Here is a 24297-nt window from a genome sequence, read left to right as displayed (position 1 = left end):
CTGGCCTCTTCATAGCTTTGACTGCTTTTAAAAATGTGCACAGGGCAATTCCAAGTGTGAGGTGCATCTGCTCTGCCTCTGACAGTTGCGCTTCTCCTGTGAATTTGCATATTAATCAGACTTTTCCTTGGTTTTTTATCAAGATTGTATGGTCTTATACTATCAAAAAGTGCCAATGTCTTACATAAAGCAAAGCTTTCACTAATGACTGTTTTAATAGCAACTTCAGCTTACAGCTTGGCTCCATGTCAACATGTTTCATGAAAGTGCCCTCCATTTTAAAATAAAGACATCAGGTATGACCATGTAACTACCAAGTGTTTGATGGGCCTCATATAGCTCTATGCCTTCCATTCAAACCCACTCACACTCTTGCATGCAGTTTTTAAGACCCAGACAATGATGCTCAGCTTTCCATTAGCAAGCTATTAGTTCATAGCAGCAGTCCAAACAAAGGGAACAAACTATTTCATCAAAAACCACATTCAAATCAAGGAGCCTGCAAATTTCCAACTGATGGGTGATGGGCCAGCAGAGCTGAAAAAGGGGGCCAGGACCAAGGATCTTGGCCATGAAGAACTTGGGCACAAACTACACAATTATACAAGCAAGAAACTGAACCTCCTTCCCCAGTAATACTGCTGACTGCCTTAGTCATGGCAAGCTTTCTCCACTCCCTTGATCCACTCTTCCCTGTTTGAGCTGGTGGGCCCCCTGGTTGCCTTGGAGGGAGGGAAATCGCGGTCAGCTACGCCTAGGGCTCGGAAAATAAACATCGCTTGTGTGTTGTCCTCTCTGCCTTCATCGTACCCATCTCAATGGGGCTCCTGAGACAGGGCAGAGCAGCCCTGGCTTTATTCCTTGAACTACACCACCTTCTTGACAAGTTTGAATAGTGACTCACTGCAGTCCACAAGAGAGGACCATACCTGGAGTTAAAAACTGCAGTGCTCCTGGCTTCCACAAAAGAAAGGAAGGTTACATAGAGCCTAAGAGGGTGTCTTTCCAACATATATCATTCATATCATTGCTGAGCAGGTTGTAGGCAACACCAGCTTAGACAAACATGGTAGTGTGCACCACTGTTTTAAATGTTTTGGAGGTTGTGTAGGAATTTCCTACTCACTAGAAATGGTGTCATTAAAACCACCTTCAATAACTATATTTTCTCTGTGGGTCTGAGAACTCTCTTCTACCTGTCCTGTTTGCTGAATAAATAGATATTTAGATTCCACAGACAGGTGTATTAAAATTGTGACACTGATTTTCTAAAGATAAAATAAAAAGAAGGGATGGAGGCTAGCCAAAGGCATTTATTAAAAATCAGTCATACACACTTTGAGGATTCTTCATACACAGTTTCAAATAAATCTGAAAATGTTCACTTTGGAACTTTCTCTTTGAAAAAAACCCTCTTTGTGGCTAACACAGCCTGAGCCAGCTCCTAGCCAAACACCCCATGCTCCTCTCCCACACGCACAGCAGGTATGAAGCTGCCTGATGTTCAGGCCCCATCTCAGGGTGGGACTTCAGTGGGAGCGCTGTGTCCCAAGAAACGCACACAAGCCTGAAGCACTTTGTTTTCACGTGTACAAACAACATGGCCACAGGTATAAGCAAATGTTGTTTTAAGCAATGTATTTCTAACTTTAAGAGGAAGATATGGATGTTTCACAAACTATACAATTGCACCACTCCTTCTTCTGACCCTCCTCACATCCCCTTCCCACACACACATGCATACATACATGTGTCAGCCATTTGTTCCGATGGATTTAGCCTAGTTTGGATCAAAGCCTCCTCTGCTTCATTTAACAGATTTGCTCAGATGGAAGGTCCCAGGGGAGAAATAATGTTAGTAAGAGGGGGGTTTTCAGCATTGAGTATGTAGGTCATTGGACTTTAATATAAATTAGAGAATAGTTTATCTATTAAACAAGCTTCACAGTACATATTTCATTAAGCTATACTTAATTATAGGCTAATGTGCACCACAGAGCTACCATGAAGAAAGATTAAGCAGTGGCCCACAATGCAGTGATTAATACAGTTATAAGCTGGCTGGTATATAGCATCTATTATCTGGTACCATCATGAGAAACAACAGACCTCCAGTTTCTAAGACTGGCACTTCCTGTGAAATGCAACAAATCCAAACATTTCAAGAGAGAAACGCAGGCCTCTGCACGTCCTGAGGAGAAGAACCTCAGAGACAGGAGCGGGAATGAACGGAGGAAAGAACTTCCACTTCAAGTCCCTTTTCCAGAATTTGCTCCTCCACCATGGGTGTGTGGGAACATCCCACATCTTCTACTGTGCAGCACAAGGCTGACTGTCTGAGCACCTCTTATTAATACCTTGAACAGTCTCTGACACGAGGGGAGCTTGATTTGAGTTGGAATTAAAAGCTGAGGACAGGGAAGCATAAATATGTACCTACACTCTTTTGCTACAGCAATGGTTCCTGGGGACATGATGCACTATATGTAATATCCACTGGTCTTCTATATTAAAAGACCCTATAGACTAATGAAACACAGCTGTGAGATGAGCAAATCTTTTATGGATGTTTAAGACTGCTCTGGAATCAGTGTCATGGACTGTACAGTACATCATATTACTTATGATGGAGGGCTAAGAATTACATAATTTCTTTCTTTTTATATAAAATGTGTATGATATCTTGTAATGAAGCAACCAAAATCAGGGAAGATATATTTTTTTTAAAAAAAAGAATAGCTAGAGAAGTTAGTGCACCCTAAGATAAATGTCAGCAGGAAGAGAGGAAGACTGACAAAACCAGTAACAGTAGCACTCTGAATTACAGACACTGTTTCATATACTAAACTCAAATGTAAACTGTTCAGAGGACAGAGCATCACATCCCATTGCCAGGTGCAGCCTTGCCCAGGAAAGGTGCTTGGCACCCTCTCAAAGGACATTACTACAGCATGTCCTCTCAGTGCCGCTCAGGTCTGTGCTCCTGATGAGCAAGCCCAGCCTGAATGGTTACACAGCTGGTGTCCTAAGTCATACAGGGCATTTGAAAATGCTGTCAGGTGTGACTGGCCCACAGTCACACTGCCAGGAGCCACTAAAGTTGGGAAGAAACCACATTTCACCCAAAGACCTGTTTAGTGTCCTAAAACCACTAGATCTATGCCAGAACACTGCAGGAGGTGTAAAAAGACCAAAAAAATCCCACCCTCACCCCCCAAAACCCCAAGCCATACTGAAGCTGATTTAGTCCAGGTTTCAAAGAGCATGGCACAATCTCTACTGTAGCTGCTATTAAACACCACAGGCAGACACAATGCTGTGCCACTGCTAGGCAAAGGCCAGAGTAGTCTCTCCACATGCCTGCCCTTTCCCTGCTGTCCTGAAAAGTCAATATACAGTGTTTGGTCAGTAATATGCAAGGCTTGGGGTTTTCTAGACACAATCAATCAAAACCTTGCCTCCTTTTAAATACTACAGCATAACGGTTGATTTAACGCACAAGTTGTATGACAGCTTTCTTGTTGGGGAATGAGCTTTCAGTTTAATGGCAGACTTGGGCATTACCAACCCAGCTCTCCCAATCTGGCTAAAGCAGAGCTTCATGTTCAGTGGCAGTGGCAAAAGCCTCACCGGCACTGTTACTGCTGACCTCTTGCTCAAGTTCAGAATATGTCATTCTGTCAATACCATCTACCTTGATTATACCAGGCTTTATATACAATGGGTTATGATCCCAGAGGGATGAAAAGCTTTTCCAAATTAAAAGCAGCATTTTAAAGAGGAAATACTCATACATTCCTCTGTACTTTTCACTTGATATCCTCAAGGCTAACCCCAGAACTCAAAGTCACGTTGATTGGAAGTGAATGTTTTTTTCTGAGTGCAGCCATCTTACGAATTTAATGGAAGAAGGGAAGTAATAAAAATGTGCTCCATACTTTAATTAGTTCCCTCATAACATGGCATTTCCAAAATGGCAGTGCCAAAGAAAATCATTAATCCAGAAGAACAGACAAAGGCAGTGTTTGGGGCAAGGGACAGACCTCCAGGACACACACACACACACACTTTTTTTTCTCTTGCTGGTAGAGCTTACCTCAAAGACCAACTCCAATTGCACAAAATAAATGCACCAGTATTAAAAATTAAGCCACTTGCCATTTCTTAGCCTTGCTACACAGTATCAATTCTTTGTATACCTTGAATGGCAGCAGGTTAAATGTAAATGGCCTGTCTTTTGAACACACATTCACTCCAAGTACTCCAGGTGCTCAGCTTAAGCTGACGCTATCATGCAATCATTTCAATATTGCATTTCACTAGGTGAGTGAGAAAACCTGTGTCAGATGTATGAAAGCAAACACATTTGCTGCAAACAGCAGGCATCTTTCCCAGCAGTCAGTCTTTAGGCCTATGCACACTTGTCTTACGCATTCCTTGTGGCAGTAGCCTCTGGCACTAATTGTGGCATCAGTTGTACCACAGGAAGGAATTGAGGAAGTGACAGAAACCCAAAGACACCTGATTCTCAGTTTCTTGTTACCTCTTCCTGGCCATCAAGCAGGTGCAGATGTGGAAATTTATTAGCACCGAGAGGAACTCAGGGAAGAACTCACATGAGCATAATTACTGCTAGCGAACAAAGCTCAGGTAACAGCACAGGGGTGACCAAATGCCAACAAATAGCTGTTCCAGGAAGAAACAGCCTTGTTCAATCCCAACAAAGGGACTGGGACAAAACCGGAGGGTGGTTTGACCTGTTTCTATGGCATACCTCCTGCCTTGATGTGCAACAACCATACAGCCCCACAAGAGCCACAGCTTTGTCCCATCAGCACTTCTTGGTTATAGAATAGAAATTGATACCTGTGTGCGGTTGAATGCTACTCTTGCAAAGACAGCTTGAGACACACTGGCTCTCTTCAGCTCATCTCTGACTTGCTGGTAAATATCTGGAGAGACTTCCACCGATGAATTTGATGGCTCTGGTTTGACAGCTCTAGGGATGGGTGGATGATTCAAGAACTGCTGGTTGATAGCTTGTGGGTGCTGGTGAGCCAATAGCCGGCTGACAGCAATCTGTTGGTTTATCAGATGGGCCATTGCTATCTGCTGCCTCACCAGTTGTGGACTGAGCTGAGGAGACAGGAGCCCAGGGTTTATCATTGTCTGCATCGTTGGCACTTGGTTTCGGATTGGAGTACTGTGGTGAATTTGGCCATGAGGAGACTGTTCATTAGTTTTTCCCAAGGTTGCCAGCTGGTTGATATTTGGTAAGTGCATGGGACGTTGACCAAGAACACAATAGTCTGAAAGGTTTTCTCTTTCCACTCTTTCCACTGTTAAAAGAGAAAAATTAGTTTGCTGTCATTTCAGTTTGCACTTACAAGACCACTGTTAGGGTAAATGTTACTGCAGGTGACTGTACACAACAGCACCTGCTTTAGTTTGCAAATCCACACTTGCATAAAAGCTTCACAGAAACATAAGCAAAAGCACCACAAAGTAAGAGCAACGACAATAATTAACATTCTTTTGGACTTCTCAGGCATCACCCACTGCTCAGAAGGAAGTCTCCTTATCAGACTGGTAGCAGGTACCCTCTCCAGCTTCATGTCCTAAAGAAACGAGCTTGGACGAGCTTTCCACTTAGACTGTCACTAACTTTTGAATCTGTCACTTCAAACTCAGTAACTTTTAAAAAGGGTCAGTGTTTCAGAATCACTGGCATCTAGGTGAAGGAAAGAAACCCAAAGTAATATCCACTCACACAAACCCAGTGGAAACCAGACCATGCCCTGTGCAGCTCATGGAACAGCTTCTCATTACAAACTCAGCAACTATTATCTTTTCCAACATAAACTCTACCTCGTGTTGTGTGTGGATAAAGTTATCTGGTAACACCAATTCACCCAGGTGCACTACAGCAGAATCATGTTGCTTGTGTGAAGTCATGCTACAAAACAATGCAATTCACGCATGAGAAAATTTTGAAGCGATGGTTCGTATATCCAAAGCTTCATGACTGTGAGTCTGTCCAGAAACCTTAAAGTCTGTCCAGAAACCTTAAAGCATCTTTGCATGAATGCCCACTTTAAAGAAAGTGGCTTCACTCTCTGCAAAAAAACTTTCTTTAGCACAACAAAGACCTGTGATCCCTAAGTGACATCATTCCACAAAAAATGAAACACTACACACAAAATGCATATGCTGTAATTTTATATTCTGATACGTATTGTCCCTTTTAAATATCTTATGTTGGCAATATTGCAATATCTATTCAGGTAACTGCAAAACTAAATGCACATATTACAAAACCAAATTGCATCTAAAAGTAGTATTTAAAATAGGAAATTAAGTTTAAAATGTATATAAATATAGATAGTACTTAGATAATTTTAAGTAATCAGAAGTCATTTTACAGCAGGTTGCAGATTTCATGTGCCCTACCACATGCCACTGGATTTATATATTGATCTGATACAAAAGTGTTCAGGGACACATACCATACAACTAGAAAACTACCACCTCATCCCTGCATTGCTCTCAGCAAATAACAAGATAGGATTTATTTCATACATGCCATAATACTATTATAACCTGTATATCATTAAAAACTGTACAAGGCTTTGAACTCTTTTTTAAAACTTTATATAGATTAAGCTTCGAAGCTTTACACAGTTAATACTCTGGATGATGGTTTATTGATGACTTTCTCTGTTTCCTTCTAAACAGAAAGACAGCTCTTTTTACCTTCCAGAGTTAATCTCAGACAGAGAGGGTTGAATTCTCACTGGGGAGGGAGTGATGCCCTGAACACACACAAACACACACAGTTGCTATCTTTAAAGCTGTCATTCCGGAACATCACAAGTACTGAATTTTACAACTAGGTGCATTAGTACCCAGGATTTTCTTTCAAGGAATTTTAAATCACTCTTCCCATTCACCATTATGGTGCGCTTGACACACTGAAGGGAAGGGATGCCATCCAGAGGGACCTGGGCAGGCTGGAGAGGTGGGACCGTGCAAACCTCATGAAGTTCAACAAGTGCAAGGTCCTACACGTGGGTCAGGGCAATCCCAAGCACAAATCCAGGCTGGGTGAGGAGTGGACTGAGAGCAGCCCTGCAGAGGCAGACACAGGGGTAGTAATCGATGGAAAACTGAACATGAGCCAGCAATGTGCACTCGCAGCCCAGAAAGCCACCCATGTCCTGGGCTGCATCAAGAGAAGTGTGGCCAGCAGGTCGAGGCAAGGGGTTCTCCCCATCTGCTCCACTCTCTGAGCCCCTACCTGCAGCGCTGTGTCCAACTCTGGGGGCCCCAACATAAGAAGGACATGGACCTGTTGCAGCAGGTCCAGAGGAGGACATGAAGATGATCCCAGGGCTGGAGCCTGGGAGGCCAGGCTGAGAGAGCTGGGGGTGTTCAGCCTGGAGAAGGGAAGGCTTTGGGGAGACCTTATAGCGGCCTGCCAGTGCTTAAAGGGGGATACAGGGAAGCTGGGGAGGGACTCTTTATGGGGGAGGGTAGGGATAGGACAAGGGGCAGTGATTTTAAACTGAAACAGGGCAGATTAGGTTAGATATAAGGAAGAAATTCTTTACTGTGATGGTGATGAGGCCCTGGCCCAGGGTGCCCAGAGCAGCTGTGGCTGCCCCCTCCCTGGAAGGGTTCAAGGCCAGGCTGGACGGGGCTGGGAGCACCCTGGGCTGGGGGAAGGGGGCCCTGCCCGTGGCAGGGGGGTTGGAACTAGATGATCTCTAAGGTCCCTTCCAACTCAAATCATTCTACGGTTCTTTTAAAGGAAAAACCCACAAGATTTTTAACCTTCCATAAAATAATTGCTTTAAAAAACCTTTAAAAAGAAGAATTAATAATTTCTAAGAAAATTATTAATTCAATTTTTCCACAAAAGCCAATGTTTTAACCTGATAGATTTTCTAAGTGCTTATTTGTGCAGTATATTTCAACTATATAATGCAATACAATACATGTAGTACACAGACACTACTGTCAGCAAATGACCATTTTGCTACTTTACTCACAGGTATTACTCCATGCAGTATTTAAGTTTGATGAAAATATTGAATATTCCTATTCAAATGCTGCTCCTCGTGATGTCAGTAAGCCTCCCTGCAAACTGGGTACAGAAAGCTCTATACCAGTGGTCTCTGACTTTAGGAACAGGCATGAAACCAGTGTGAAGTATGAAATACAAGCAGTGTTAATACCAGGGATGGACCTGGCATTGATATAGAGGCTATTGCCTCCTCAGCCTCTCTGCAGTTAGACTGCACCTGAGTAATGTCATTAAATACACACAGTTGCCAGCAAAACCATATGTAATTATTCCAAAGGCACTGTAGCTATTTGGCAATCAGGAATTAATCTGATGTAAGTAGAATAAAGACATTGCTCAATATACATGAAATACTTGGAGCATCCTGCTACAGGAAAATACAGTAAGTACTACTTCTGGTCTTCGTTTACATCCCTAGAAATCTAGAGTCCTTCCACTAGGAGTTTTAGGGGACCTGAAGTAAGTTCTGAACTATTTTGTAGTTTAAGAAACACACAGAGAATAAGTCACTGAAACCAACAAATTACTACTTGTTAGAACACAAAAACAGTAACCAAGTGTTTTTGAAAACTTGGTGAGAAATAAATATAAATAACATTCACTTTCTGGGCTGAACGACATTTGCCAAGTTTCCACCCACTCCTGACTTTAGTGCCAAGTTATAAACCCCTATAAAAATAAAGTTTAAGATGAAAAGGCTGCCAGGCTGTTAATCTCTGCAGTGCTACTTGGAATTACAATTACACAGAGACATCACCTGACTTGCTTCTATAGGTGTATTTTTCCATTATTATCAGCTTCCTTTTTTGATCACATTAGACTATACAGCCATGCATATACTCCCAATAAACAAACCAGATTCTAGTCACTTCAACCACTTCAATAATAAAAGGTTACCATTAACAGTTACGCTGGATGGAAAAAATGTGCATTACTCAACTCCTCAAGACTCTTTCCTTCTCTAACACACTGCCCATATCAGATTCCCTGTTGTTCTTTGGTAACTATGGATTGGTAGGGCTCTGTGGGGCTGGACAGGAGCAAGCCTGAGACAACCCTGAGATGGAGACTGGCACTGCCCTGGGAGGCAGGCCAGCCTGCCAGCAATGCTCTAAGAAAAGAGGAATACAGGAGCCACAAAGCTGCTATGACACCGGCGTCCTGCCTCAGATCGTCCTGAGACAGGGTTTTTCCATTTATATCCACCATTTTCCATGTTCCTACACCATTACAGTCTTGCCCTTATCCTTCCCTTGTTTGCTATTGCTCCACTCAAACTGGGAACACGTTTACAACTCCTGTAGTCCTGTATGAACTGGCTGGTATTTGAATATATTAGAATACAGAGGAGTGAAGACAGAGCAGCAGGAGCTTAAACTGGGAAGGAAGGGGCTTCGTGGACATGTGCTGTATATATTGAAGTACTGCTGATAAACTTCCTCTGCTAGCAATGCCTGTGCTAGTTAAACAAAAGCTGGTCCAGGAGGCTGTTACCCACCTCCATCTGTGGTGTGACCACAGCAAAAGGCATGGAAGCGTTTCCCTTTTCTCTCTGCCTCGCACTGCCTCGCACTATATGATTCTGCAGCTCTTTGCTTGAAGAGCTCTTTCAAATCAAGTACAACAGTACTACTGTCGTATTTCAGAGCCACCCACCCTTCTGAAGCCATACACTAGGTAGGCAGATACAAGGTGTCTGGACAACAGGTACTGAGCTAATCTCAGCAAGCAGCTCTCAGAGTACACCAGGTTAGCATCTGCCCTTCATTTTCCTATACTCCCCTACAACATGTCACTACCTCTACAAGACAGTCAGAAATCAACATAATCCCCAGAATGGGAGCAGAAAATTGTCGTATTTCAATGTTCCTTTCTCTCTTATAATGATTACCGCGTGTGTCAATGTATTTCAACTCCATACGGAGTTAGAAACTTCCTGGATACAGCACAAAAGGAATCCAGTGCACCCTTCCCCTGTGTGATGCTCTTAACCTCTACCCAAATCTTCCTTGCACAGTCAAGCAGCTGACGCAGTCCACAGCACAATAGCTTGGGGTGGTCCGCATGCAACTTTCCATTTGAAATAAAACCAGCTCAAAAGATTTAAAATAAGATTTATTTCTCCACCTTCCCTTCCCCTCACCCTTTATTTTCACTGAGTTGTTAATAGGAACATTCTGACAAACAGCCTGTGGGGCATTTAGGGCTTATGAGCAGCACTGAATTGACTGACAGCACTGGAAACTAAATTCTTATGCACAATAACGGATGCGGCAGGGAGAGCAAGAGCATAACACGTCTCCCAGCCCTGCGCTGCAGTGGGGACACAGAGGACCCGCCAGCACCCATGACCCAGCGAGTCCTGAACTTTTCAGTCCACAGGCATACGGGCACTTTGCCCCAGAGTAGGAAGAGGCTGGTGAAGAAACGTTTTGTAATAAGTTACTAGCCGGCAGAATTGCCATGCTTCAGTTGTGACAGGATGTCACCACCCAGGGCTGTTCTCCAGAGCTTCAGAGTTTGCTTCTTTGTTTTATTTATTATTTAAAACCTGGTGATCATAAAATCCATTGCCAGTGGTGGTCGTGGCCAAGCAGGGAGGGCTCTGTGAACTCTGGTGTGCCCTGCACTAAGCTTAAGATAGAAAGGTTCCCACAATTTCTCCTGGCTTAGCACCATCCTACTCACTGGAGCAAGACCTGAACTTTGGAGCAGTGCTTGGGGGATGAAGCACTCTGGCACAGTACTACCCTCTGCCTCAGACAGACAGGGTTGCTGCACTACGCCGAGAGGGTGCCCTCTCGCTTATGCTACATAATTATGAACTACCACTTTGTAAATAACAGAACCACTCCAGGGCACAGGAGGTGCTTTTAAAGTGGTAATTCTGTATCTTTTCATCTATAATTAGGATAATTACTTATTTCTTTTAATCACAGCCCACTTAACCACTTCAGTGCAAAGGGCTGGTCTGAGGAGTCTCATTTTTGTTCAACATCTAATCTTCATATTTACCCAAAGTCATTCACTGACTTCATTCACTGTCTGATTTCTGCCTGGGCCATTTGTTCCTGCAGTCAGGACTGGAGAAAAAGCAGGTTGACTGGAGAGACAGACTTGATAAGAAGTTGTAACTTTTAAAACCTTTCCCTTCCTCTATTCCTGCAGGATAGCAAATAACCTCAAAATAGCTATGGACCACATACAGAAATTGTTTGGCCACTGGCTGTGGGTAGCAAAGGCCTTTATCCAAGCTTAATGGAAAACAGACAGGAGAGGCCATTGTCTGTTCTTTGCCGTGTTGCAAATCGTTCAGTTCCCACCAAAGCACAAATCACTACTTTTGCATTTAGAAGAACCATTGCTAAAAGTGGGCTTTTGATCAGCATCAGCTTCAGATGAACTGAGCAGAGTGTACAAATGTTGCTGACTCTCTGTGCAGCTCAGATTCTCCTTCCCTTGTCCTAAAACTAGATCCAAGTCATCCCTTGAGAGACGGAGATGCTAACATGTCTTCTATCAGTTCTGCTTAAACATAGTAAGTCATACTCTTCCCATGGGCTGTCCCTAGACTGCATTGCTTCTCAAGATGCTTGTCAGAAGAGAACAATTTAACCCATGATCTTATTTTTACATTATTTTTGGGTTACTGTACAGGTTCAAGAGGGCACATAGAAGTATGAACTCAGTTATTCATAATCATGTTAACACTGTGTGTAGACATGACATGCCAGATGCATCTGGAAGGGAAAAGCATTATGTTAAAGGTGCTTTAGTGATCACCTGGTCTAATGCATGAATATTGGTCAGGTGAAATGGAAAAAGAGGAACAGGGCAAATATTACTCAGAACTGTCTGACAGAAACAGAGAGAGTACTGGTTTAGATGGACTGATGTTCTCATCTGATATAAAAATATCTCCCTTCCTGTCAGACTACTGCGACAGGAGTCTGTCCTGCTATTTAAGAACTAACCTTTCATGGGCACCTCATGAGGGAGGTGCAAACCTCATAGAATACCCAGTCAATTGTGCAGTCCCTCCAGGAGATACATATGCATCTCTTCGTGACTCATAGCATCAGAGATGGTGAAAGGAATGAGAGAGAACACAAACATCTTTAAGGCAGACCTATAAACTCTTAGGATACTTTGTATGAACAGAATTCAATTCTGCTCTCAGTTATGTATTCTATGAAATCCATGGGATCACAGGCAGCCACATTGCAGCTTTCACACCAGGAAAGCTTATGCCTGTACCTAAGCTTTAGGTTTTCCTCCCATTCCAATCTAATCTCCACTAATGCTTACTTTCTAAAAACTCTTTTCATTTTGAGCTAACATGTCACTGTTTGGCAGCACAGAAAAATATCTTTTTAAATATGATGGAAAATGAATTTTGAGATTCTGCAGATTAAAAAAAACGGTGCTTGCTTTTTAGAGGGTGAAGAAGACCATTTTTTACTAAGAATTCAAAAGTGACTGGGCAGAAGTCCCAGCCTCAGCACACAACTGGTCCTCACTGAGAAAAGCACTGTACTTGGAACGGAAGACATTTTAAAACCATAGAGTTGAGTGACATTATTTGAGCAGGTTTGGTCAGCATCTCTTAAGTAAAAAAGGTATGCAGGGACAAGACACGGGACAAGCGGCTAGGCAGTTTCTCTACAGAAAGATTTCCAGCCTTTATTGTACTGACATAAGTTTCCTGAAGAAGCAATAGCTGCAGCGCCAGCCACACGCACGCACAAGAGATGGCATTCAGGCCATACCCTTCTGCTACGACACATGCACTATTAACAGTGAGAGCCACTGCTCCAAAGCAGCCAGAAGACATGAAAGACATTCTGCAAAGTTGAAATTCATATATGCAGTTACTTCAGATAAAAGTTAAGCATAAGTTTAAAAAAAAAAAAACCCAACGTGTGTGTTTTAATTCTCTTTACAGAGAGGAATAGCCAAGGGGGCCACAACTCATAAAGCCCCTGGAACGCACTGCAGTGGGTAAATTGTTTCTTAACAATACATACACACAAATCCCCCAAACTGGCACTTAACATCAGGGACAACACTGAAATACAAAATGCTAGTGTGGGTGTGGAAAACAGCAGTCAAGGGATCTATAACTCTTGCTGAATCTTGACAACTTTAAACTTATATTTAAAGAGAGATGCTGCTTTTTCCTCATGATCAGTGCAAACTGCTGAACTACACTCTTCATAAAATACCACAAACTAAGAGGATGTCTCTGAGTCAGAGATGATCTTCAGGTCATGTATGTCATCTAGATGCTGAAAAGCTTGCCTGCAAATGATGTTATTTTCTTTCCTTTTTTGTTAAGAAAGGGAGGAAAGTCCTATTTTTAGTGAAATAAATACACAGTCAAGAGTGTAAAAGTAAGCAAAGGAAAAATTACAGTAATGTCAAGAGCCACACAGCTGACCTCAATGACCCTAACTGGTTTAGTGCCAGAGCCACAACTAATATCCAAACAAGACATGAAATGATCTCTTCTTAAAAAACTTAACACTTCTGCCTCAATCTGTTAGTTAAAAAGGCAGAAGGTCAAGATCTATATATACATACATACAAACATATAAACCCCTCTATCTACATTGAGAGAGATATATACACACATATGTATCAATAAATAATATACTATATTATATATATATAATATATATTTTATATTATTATAAATAATATAAAAGTCAAAAATACTGCTTGGGAAAGATCTGCTGTGCCTTTTCATGAGACTTCCACAGCATCTGCTTCAGAGGAACAACTGAAAACTATTCCTCAAAGCACATAATGACAATTTTCCCCAGACTCGCACCAGCATTATCACCGTGCTGCAATCCTAGGTTCCGTCAGCCTGGAAATAAGAAAGCTGGGAGGCCTTCTGAATCTTGTTCCTAACCTCTCTCAACCTGCAACAGCATCCAGAACACATTATAAAAAAACCAGATTGCTCTGTCTATCCATTATGGGAAGTAAGCAAACATATTTTCAAGAATAAAACAGCACACAAACAACAAATCAGTAGTATTGGAAAAATCAAAGAGCAGCCAAAGCAGATTCTCAATTTAAGGAAGCTATGAAAGCTTTTTCTTATGTTCCTGATTTGTTGAAATACAAATGACTGAGCTCTCCTCCTTTAAAATGAAAAGCCTTATGATTCCATAAAAACTTTGAGACAGCCAGAGTCTCAAAACTTACATCCACAGAAAGCTGTATTTTGACAGCCACTGATGGCAGGAGCAAAGATGAAATGTTCTTAATATGCAGACAAAGAAAATATGTCTTTTTATTTTTAAGTTCACAATGTATTTATTTCTCCCCTCTGCCTTCCTAACTTCCTCCCACCAAGCTAAGTTGTGTCATCAGGCAAAAAGAAAAAATTCACACCAGTTAAGAGTTTCAGTTGTGAAAGAATTCTGATACAGTGATAGTCCTTCTGATAAAAATAGAAAGCATGACACTTGGAAGTGAAATATCTATTGAGAAATAGAGCTAAAAAATATTCGAAATGCTATGAACCCAAAATGCTGGGCAATGAGTAGGTAACTGGTACGATCCCTTGACAGTGATCTGAGTTTCATGGCAAAGTTCTGAAATACTTCTCCCTATACATACATATTCCTACATATACAGTTACTTACAAAGTGTTATTTTGTGTATCTATTTGTTAATCAAATTAAGAGCCAGTGCAATCCTTTTAAATAATCATTCAAATCCTGAATTTCAGCAACATTGAATACCTTCTCCCAGTTTCAGCAAGTTCCACATCTAGAGAAACCAGACAACCAGTTCTCAGATTGAGAGGAGCATCCCCGTGGGACCGGGCAGGAGAAGGACAGTTTGAGAACCACTGGACTAAGCCACTGCTGTATAGTTGTCATCAATTCATATGTACACTTTATTAAAAAGAGGGAATTTTGATTCTTCATTCAAGTAGGTTTAAACACACTTAAATCCTGTCATGTACGGACAACTGTGTACTAAAATGCCTTGCATCCCTCAAAAAGAAGAAAAATAAAATTCAAATAAAGAGCGTTTAAAAAAGGCTTCACATAGTAATGTTAAATTTGTTAATGGTGTAGATTCTGAACCAAATTACAATACAAACTAGACAGTTTAATTACCACCCCAAATGATTACCGATGTCCATGAGGGGAAGAGAAAGTTCATGGAATGGTAAGATTTTTGTTTCCCAACTACTGTATGTTTTCCATTAGAACTTTGTTAACATAAGCTCTCCTTCAAATATATATGTGTATCCCAAGGACACTGGAAAGAGTGGACATCCTGTTACAAACTCACTTGTGTCCTCGCACATATCCCAAGTGGTAGGCTCAGAGCCAGGAGGAGACAAAAAGCCTCCATCCTCACACCAACCAGTTTCCGAATCTGTCTGTATACTAACTCTCGTGCCGCTGAGTAAACTGTGAATATCTTAAAACCTTAAGGGGCTGGGGTGGGGTGGCAGAAAAAATTCAAGCAGAATTTTATTCTAGCATCGTCTCGACACAAGACAAAATTACCATGCTGAGCTGAACTAACTGAAAACTTTTTTTAAATTACAAGCATAAATAGTTTAGCTGTCTTTTCGGTGGGTTCAACAGAATGCACACTGAGAATGTTTACTTGAGATTTGATACAATTCCATTTGTGTACAACTTTTACATCTGTTGCTAATGAGATCAAATTATTGATTGTTCACTTTCTTATATTTATTTAAACATTAACTACACACTCAGCAACCTGATGCTTTTCTTTTTGGTTTGGTTTTTTGTTTTTTTTTTTTTTTTCCAGAGAACTTTTTATTTTTGCCTGGCTTCAGTTGTAATTACTTTGATCTTCCTGAGTGTATAATTATTTTACTGTTTATTTATTTCTATGAGAAAGGAAAAAAGTTTGACCTAGGAGATCTATATGTGGCAATTTGTAACAGAATCACATAGCTTATGTTTAGGAAATCATGGTTTTGATTAAGACGCAACCATTTAGTTCCCACTGTTTTATTAAAACAGACATTAGCAGATAATAGGAAACACATTTAACACTGTAGGCCGCATTTAGTTTGCAACGTCAATAAAGTTATTTTGAAGCCCCTTCCTATTTTGCATTTACCACAGCTCATGTGAACTGTTTTTTGCTTTTACTTTCTAATAACCAGCTCTAGAGTTAAAACACAGATATGGGTGCCGGTCCCAAAGACTCTAAATTGTAGTTTTACCCCATCTATCTCATTTAGAATCCAAAAAATTAATTGCTGCATCATCTATCCACCTTCTTGGAAAATCCAAGTCCTTTTTTTAAATTATTATTAAAGGAATATGTGATGACTGAAGCATATAACTCAAGTCACTGATTTTGCATACTGACTGAGCTGTCTTGTAGGAATATCTGGCTACCAAAAAGAAACAAAATGTCATGAAAACAGAGATGATGAGAAATTGAAACCACCCAAAGAAGTGCCGAAGTCTTCGTGTTTCCAGGGGGTTTAGATTACTGCCCTGAAGTTACATGGCTGTTTATTCTCCATGCACCACTGTACCTGCCATAGACTCTTTGTTTTCTCTCCCACTCATATGGTTGATGAATCAACACTACTTGAACCGCTTTATAGCAGCTTGTGTTTACTTCACACATACCCTAACCTTCCTTTTTCTCCTCCTACTAACACACACATACACTTCCAAACAGCAATGACTGGCTGCGTCTCTTTGAATAGCACAGATACAGAGTTATCTGGCAAACTCTTCAGGTTTGGATCCTTGACCTCTTGATTGAGGTCTCATTCTGCTTTTACTGCACTTAACAATTTAACTGTGCACTTACTAAGTAAAATAAGTAAGAGCTTAAAGAATTCATTGCTCGAAGAATGGAAGGAAGTGGAAGACAGCAGTGTGCTAGAAACACTCAGAAGCTGTAATGGCATCTGTACAGTTAAGAACACTACAGTTAAGGGCTTCCAGTGCCTCTGCAACTGGCACCCTTGCCCAGTTTGGAAAAAAAAAAAAAAAAAAAAAAGCCCATCTCTGTTCTAGAATGGCAAGTAAATGCGAATGGTGATGACCTTGAAACTGTTTGATTCCTTTGATTGTTTTTTAACCAAAAGGATATGTTAGAGCACTTCAAATAAAATTATTTTATTAAGAGACACCATTTAGAGAAACAAAACACTTCTGAGTCACACAATGGCAATTTAGAGAGAGAAGAAAGCATCCAGTTTATTTGGCATGAAGGTAGCCATGTACTAAAATGTCCAATCAACATCTTTACTTCAAGCCCAAATCATTTTGGTAGGTGGAGAGCAATACCTCCATTTCCTCATCTGCACTGTTACTCCACTTCTGCTTGAATGATCTTCCTTCTAGACACAAATAACTTTACCATAAAACATTCCCCCCCCCATGCCCGGTGAAAATCTAATCACTGCACAGCCCAGGCCTGAGCATCTTACAGGTATGCTCCACACAAGCCAGACATGCAGAGAGGAAAGACAGATGCCTCAGAACTTATTCTGATATTTTTATGCAGTTGTGTTTCATGTGTTCCTAGCTCAAGCAGCAGACTCTTTATGGTATTATTATGCAGATTTCTAGTCTGTCCTATGGAAACTAAACAAGCAACATTTCATAGCTCAAGTGTTCCAGTCTTTTAAGATAAAAAGATGGCAGACTCTTTGAAAGACGCTAATCTTCATGAGACTAAAAATACAATGGCTTCTCAAGATGGACAGGACATTACTGTATTTCTGCATAACACTTGTGAATACTGTTACGATTTTCCTGGCCACTGACAGGATCACAGACAGAAACAACAAAAATTGCCTATGTCTTCTTTCAGACAAAGAATCTTCCCTTCAGTGGTGTAACAGAGAGAAAAAACTATGAAAAAACCTATCACAGGGTAAAGCTAATTTCCAAGGCTGATGGACATTTGGGGAGAAAGGAGACAGTATTGTGGAAAAGCTTTTGACTATGCCCAAACTCCTGCTCCAAGCACATGTATGTTTCAAAACAAAAAACCTACCAAAACAAACAGTCCAGTACACACACAAGTCCCTTCCCAAAGGAAAGGATGAATAAAAGAACAAGCTACGCATGATGGATGCTTGTCACACCACTTCATGTACTACTAGGTGATCAGATATTTCAGTGGTGAGAGTGGGATGAACTTATGTAGAATAATTTTACTGCCTCAGACATTCACTGCCAACCAAACAAATACAATTTAATTGAAAAAAAAAAAATACAAATAATGGGCTATTTTCATCTTAACTTCAGTGGGTGCAGAACCTTGATATTTAGCAACATCTCCTAACAATCAGGTATTAAATCCTCTACTGGTATCCATATTCCACATGATAAGACATGGCAGGAATGCCAGTGCACTTTGCAGTACTGCAAACAGAAAGCAAGGGCACATTTAACTTAGAAAGGGAGTTTTTTAGCTTTCATGAATAAACGCAACTAAGGTAATTTAAATAGCAATTTAACTTAAATTCTGAGATACTAGAAGGTTTTTTTCCAAGGCGTTTTAGCTTAATTCAAAACATAGTTGATCTTTCAGCACATCTAAGTGGGATATTTTAAGCATGTTTTAAGTGGCCTGTGTTTTCATGCCAGCCTTGTTTGCAAAGTATCAGATTTAATTTCAAATGTGCTGTGACTGTGCCCTCTTTGTAGACAAATTCACTAATATTATTATAGCTTATTATCACTTTTACTTAAAGCAAATAAACTCAAACTGTCAGCAAAAGTTCAAGAACTTGGAAAGTCACACACAAAAAAAATCAATTTACCTTTAATCTTCTTGTACTTTTTGTACCATCTCCCAAACTCCTGGCACTTGGTTGCTGACACATTGGCATAGTATGTGCTATTTACAATGGATGAAATCATACTCTGGAAGTACAAAAAGAAAGACAAAAAGTGTTTTAAAATATCTTGCACAATTAGAAATCCTTTCCAGGGAAAGTGAATGACATATGAGTGCATCACTCATAATCATCCATTTGTGACTTTAAAACCAAAAGAAGTATCTGATGAGTCCAAAAATTTGGTTTTATTCTCCATTCTATATTCCCATCCATAATTAAAATTACAAAATAATTATTATTATTTTGCATGATAATGCAAAAAATATGTACTACGAACCTAGACTGAGGCCTGCAGCTCAGGGCTGGGGGGCAGTTCTACTTTACTTCATACTTGTGATACTACAATATCTAAACTTTAGTTGCATAACAACAGGCAGTACCATGCTGGGGAACACATGCTCACTGCACCCGGGTGAGAACAAGCATGATTTAGGCACCAGATCCTAAAGGTAAGATTAGATGCTCCAGCATGCATAATCCAAATAATGCCTTTCAGATGTCTCTGTTCTGCTTCCAAATGCAGCAAGACCACACAGCCAAGAATTGAAGAACATTCGTGCTACTCGCTGCAGAACAACAGTTAAGCAAATAAGTTAAATTAATATAATTTATAGAAACGTGTGATTAGCCCTTGTGTGAAAAATCACCCAAAAGAGAAATTAACAATACCATTCAGAACAAAGGGAACTACACATACTACAATACAGAACAGCCAAAAAGCACAAAAAAGCTCAACAAAACTGAAATATCACTTGCTTAACCACCACCCCTCTCTACTCTTTGCAAATTCCCTCTAAGTGACTCTTAGTACAAGCCAACTCAGAGGTGCAGAGTTGTTTTGCAGCACCTGGTACCCATAAAAATGATACTTTATATCTGGAATACTTTTGCCCATAGGGTGGGAAAAAGCTTTGTTACTGGCAGTTCTTCCTTTCTATTTTTCCCCCTCCATCCATTCTATAGTGGAGGCATCCTTTTAACAACAACATTTTGCTTTACTTTTTCCCCACTCTCAACTCTTTCAGGGTCAAATTTCCCAGCATGGGTACATTTCCAGCAAGGAAATGCAATCTAACACTACCACTAACACATGGGAGTCAATGCACCTTCCCCAGAAATCACATTTTCCTTATGCCCTCCTTCCTCACTTACGTCAAAGCTCAGAAAAAGCCCTGGCACATTGTATGACCTTTCTGCACAGAGATGAGAGAGCGAGGATGATCTCACAGCTCAAACAAACTATCTACCGTAGCCTCGAGCTCCTGCCCACCAGCTCCTGCAGGCTCTTTTGCAAAATGGGATCTTGGCCATCTCTGGAAAGCTACAAAGCTTACACATTAGCTTACTCAATTTTAACAACGCTTTGAAAACAAAAACATCCCCTCCCTCTTCCAGATTTATCCAGCCTTCTACCCAATTCACTGCAATATCCCAGGACTCCAGCTGTTCCTGATCTCTTGAGTTTTGGGGACTTAGAAAATGTGAACGAACTGGGAGACAAGATAACTGGGTTGTGCAAGTTAGCTTCAGTCCTCATCAGGTAATTCCACTTTCAGTAAGGAAGCTCTGTTGCTTTTTGACTTTAACTTTTCCATTCAATGGCTGCTATAGTGCACTGCAGTAGAGTCTGAAGGCTATGAAGTAAGAGCCTTTGTAAGTAGCAGCTTCAATTTCTAAAACTGACATTCAATTTTCTAATTAAAATCAATATTTTGAGACATAAACCTAGCATTGTGGCAGTCAGCAGCAATTCCCTCCCCATAAATCCTCCCTTGCTCTAAGTCATTTTAACAAGCAATAGTATTCTGTAAGCCTGACACAAAGATAGCCTCTGCTAAGGAAGGATTTTGAACAAAGTTGAGCTGAAATAACTTGGGTTTTTTTTTAGTGTCACTTTAGTTAAATTTCCAGTCACTAAGTAATGGTGGGGAAATTGTTTAGCTCTGTCTACATAACAATTTTGGTTTTCCCTTTTTTTTCCCCTCCACCAAATCCTCAACAAATTGATATTACTGAAATTGTAAGGCTATTAAATATCACAGAATATATTAAGCTATTAATCTTCATTTGAAGATTAAATTAAATAGTAAGATAAAATAGTGAGTCAACCATTGGTGAAAAATCCCAGGACAGATTCTCTTCAACTGCTTGATAGTAGAGCAGGGGAAAGAACCATAACAACTCTCAAACTACACATCCGCACTATTAAATGTAAAGGAACCTTAGGGGTATTTCTGCTAGGAATCTTCAAAAGTCTGCAGAAAGGAAATATCCATTCTGAAGAGAGTGACAAAAAAAAAAAAAAAACCAAAACCACACTGATTAATTGCAAATTTCTAAATAATTCATATTATTCCTGGGAAAATCCTTAAGGAAGGAATAGATTATATGAAGTAGCAGATATGTTTGGTATGTGTGTGGCCATGACAGCCATATGCAATGAAAACTACTTAGGCCAGGAGCTAAGAAATATCCACACAAAGAAAATCCAGTGCAGTAAGTTCAAGGAGAAAAATATGAGACATGCTCACATCCCATGGTCAGTGCTGAAATGAGTTATACAATATACAGCAAAGACAGAGGTCTCTATGCAAAGATGGAAATGCTGAAATAATTGGATTTCTTTCTGCCACACACACTCCCCCCACCTACCCTCCTTCCCCCCAGCTTGGTTAACTGGGATTTATTTGTTTGAACAGGAGCCGTATGCTAAGGATAGCTAAGATGCAGCCACATAATACACCTAGCAGAAAAAAACAGAACAATTTTAAATCAAAGTGAATGATTACATTTCCCATTAGTGGCAATCAGAATCCCCATCTGGGCTGCATGGAGAGCTCGGGCACCGAGAAGCAGAGACTGAACACCATCACTGGTGGGAGCGAGAGCTCCCCGTGCTGCCCCTATTCACTTCTGTACTTGAGGCACTGTGAACACATTAATAAACAGCAGCATTTACTCTGCAGTTGGACTCCTAAGAGACCACTCTGCAATTTGCTGCTGTCAATAATATATTAACCACAAGGGGGTTGTAATGACATTTCACATTTGGCACGATATTTTTTTAAAACTGATTTGGGAGAAGGAATTTTATTAGAGGCATATTCAGATGATGGTAATAGACAGCTCCTATACAACCTTCCATTGTATCTTCTGCTTTTTGTGAGCCAAAACAAAAGAGACTGAAACTTTTTATGGCTGTAATAATAGAAATAATAATACAAGCTGCATTCTTGCAGTCCCAGTTCAAGTGTTAGTCACTACTCAAGGTCACTTACACCTATGATTAATAGTAAGCAAGCTGAATTTTCTACAGAAGGATCTCCTTCTAGCTGCATCCACTAAATAAATACTGGGGCGAGGATTTGTGCTGCTACAGTTCTGCCATCAGTAATTTTGTAAATATACTTCAGACTGAGGCTATAGAAGGAGTAAACGAACTGCAGCATTTCCACCTGGTAGGCTTCGAAGCTGAAGTGGGAGGAAAAAGACCCAGACAGCAAATGAATTTTGCACATGAAATGATGCATAGTTTAGTTACACTGGATATTGAAGAAGACTGGGCAGAGACAACCATATGCTGCAATCATCATTAGCTGACCAGATTCCACAGATAATTCTATTTAAAGAAATTACACTTAAACTGTGTGAAAAGAAAAATACTTTCGTATTCAATGCACTTACTCTCTGTGCATATCTAGAGTCACTGCTACTCCTTTAGTAAATAAAGCAAGTTACACAGCTTTTCCTTACACAGCCTTTTTGTTCCTGTTAGTTCTGCAGACCCCCACATAGCTAAGGAAGATGAGGAACATGATTCCTACCAATTGCAAAGACCTAAATTCTGCTCCGTATCTCACCTCTATGCTTTCCCTGGAGTTGTAATGATAACACAGTGAGGCAAATCTGTGGTCGTTATACACAGAAAGAATTCTCTTAGTTCACGGAGGCTTTGGATCATGAATTTCTGGATGAGCGTACAGTGCAATGCAAGACAGGCAACCACAGGAGAAAAAAAAATGTTGGATATGGGCTAGCAAAGCAATGGATTTTTAGCAAGCAGGCATTACTGGTATTTTGACTTTTTAAAGATACAATTGACAGATTAACCTATGATTCTAATGAAGTTTTTAGAAGGCAATGTATTTTACACTTCTAGCAAAGTTACTTGGTCTGGGTGCTCAAGTTTTTTTTCTCTTTTTTTTCTGAGAGGCAAGGAAGACTCAGTCATGAAAATTTTATGAATCTCTCATTATGACAGTCTGAAGTACAAACAGAGCTCATATCTGTAGGAACCTGTGTCTTAGTGTCTTAGACATGACACCACTGCAGTCACGAAGAATGAGACTTAGTTTCTGTTCTCTTTTTAACATAATTACATATACATATTTTGTCGCTGTCTTCTAGAAATTGGGGCACAACTGTTAAAACAGCATACTTTTTATCATAGTTGAAGGCTGATGAGAGCTATCTACAGGTTAGTGGGGGGAGAGAGGCCTCTGCCAGCAGGAAGAAGGCACTCGAATCTTGCATATGAGGATCATTAGCCCTATTGCAAACGGTTCACATAAATATCTAAATAAAGAATTTACATCTCTTTGAACAGCAGAATAAAACCCAACCAATTCATTCATAATTTCCACCTGGCAACCCACTAAGAAAACATGGTATAAAGATACTCTTTTTCATATTAATTAGAATTTCTCCTTTCTAAAGAAAATAAGAAATCGATTTGGTATTTATGGAATTGTTTAGTTTAAGCCCTTTACTGAACAAATATAAGCTTCAGATCTTGTAAATCTGGCTTTCCCTTATCCTGTTAAAAACACTGACCTGTGAGAGAGGGCATTCTTTGGCTAATGTGCTCTGATTCATCTCTTTGAGCAGTTCCTTTAAGGCATTGCGAACTGTGGCGTGGTTCCACTGCTCTGCTGGCAAGTCTTCCAACTTTGAACAACTGTCAAAACAGAAAACAAAATGTAGATAAAAACATCACCTTCACAGATGCATACTCTTTGTGCACAAGTGCTACAGATCTTTAAGCAGTGAGCACAATCTTAGAGGTTTCCTGCTTAGCCAGCCCATCTCCCCTCTTTCCTCTCCCCACCAAGCCTGACTCCCAAAAGATATGTAGTTCAACTAAAAAAGTGACAGGACATGGCAGGAATAGCAGTTAATCCTACTATGGTATTACATGTGTGCATAACCATTCCCTCTGGGGCCTGGTGGAGAGCTAAGAAACTGCATAAAGAAAGACCCAGGAATGGCTGGATAAAGCCACGCTGTCCAAAGATACTCCTGCTGGGATAGAAAAATAAACAGA

General features: G+C 40.5%; 1 protein-coding gene across 2 annotated transcripts in view; it reads right to left on the bottom strand.

Moving 5' to 3' along the window:
* Window positions 1–24297, bottom strand: part of SATB2 (SATB homeobox 2) — a 134129-nt gene that overhangs the window by 50342 nt on the left and 59490 nt on the right. For both annotated transcript variants that reach the window (XM_042784402.1, XM_042784403.1), the window contains 3 exons: window positions 23808–23931; window positions 18897–18999; window positions 4867–5339 (listed from right to left, as the gene is read on the bottom strand). In XM_042784402.1, the coding sequence (XP_042640336.1) occupies window positions 4867–5339; window positions 18897–18999; window positions 23808–23931 (700 nt within the window). The remainder of the gene's footprint in view (window positions 1–4866; window positions 5340–18896; window positions 19000–23807; window positions 23932–24297) is intronic.

Source organism: Tyto alba, unplaced genomic scaffold, assembly GCF_018691265.1.
Source record: "Tyto alba isolate M040663 unplaced genomic scaffold, T.alba_DEE_v4.0 Super-Scaffold_7, whole genome shotgun sequence".
Classification (NCBI taxonomy): domain Eukaryota; kingdom Metazoa; phylum Chordata; class Aves; order Strigiformes; family Tytonidae; genus Tyto; species Tyto alba.
Note: the sequence above shows the minus strand (reverse complement) of the source record. Positions and strands in the feature narration are given on the sequence as shown.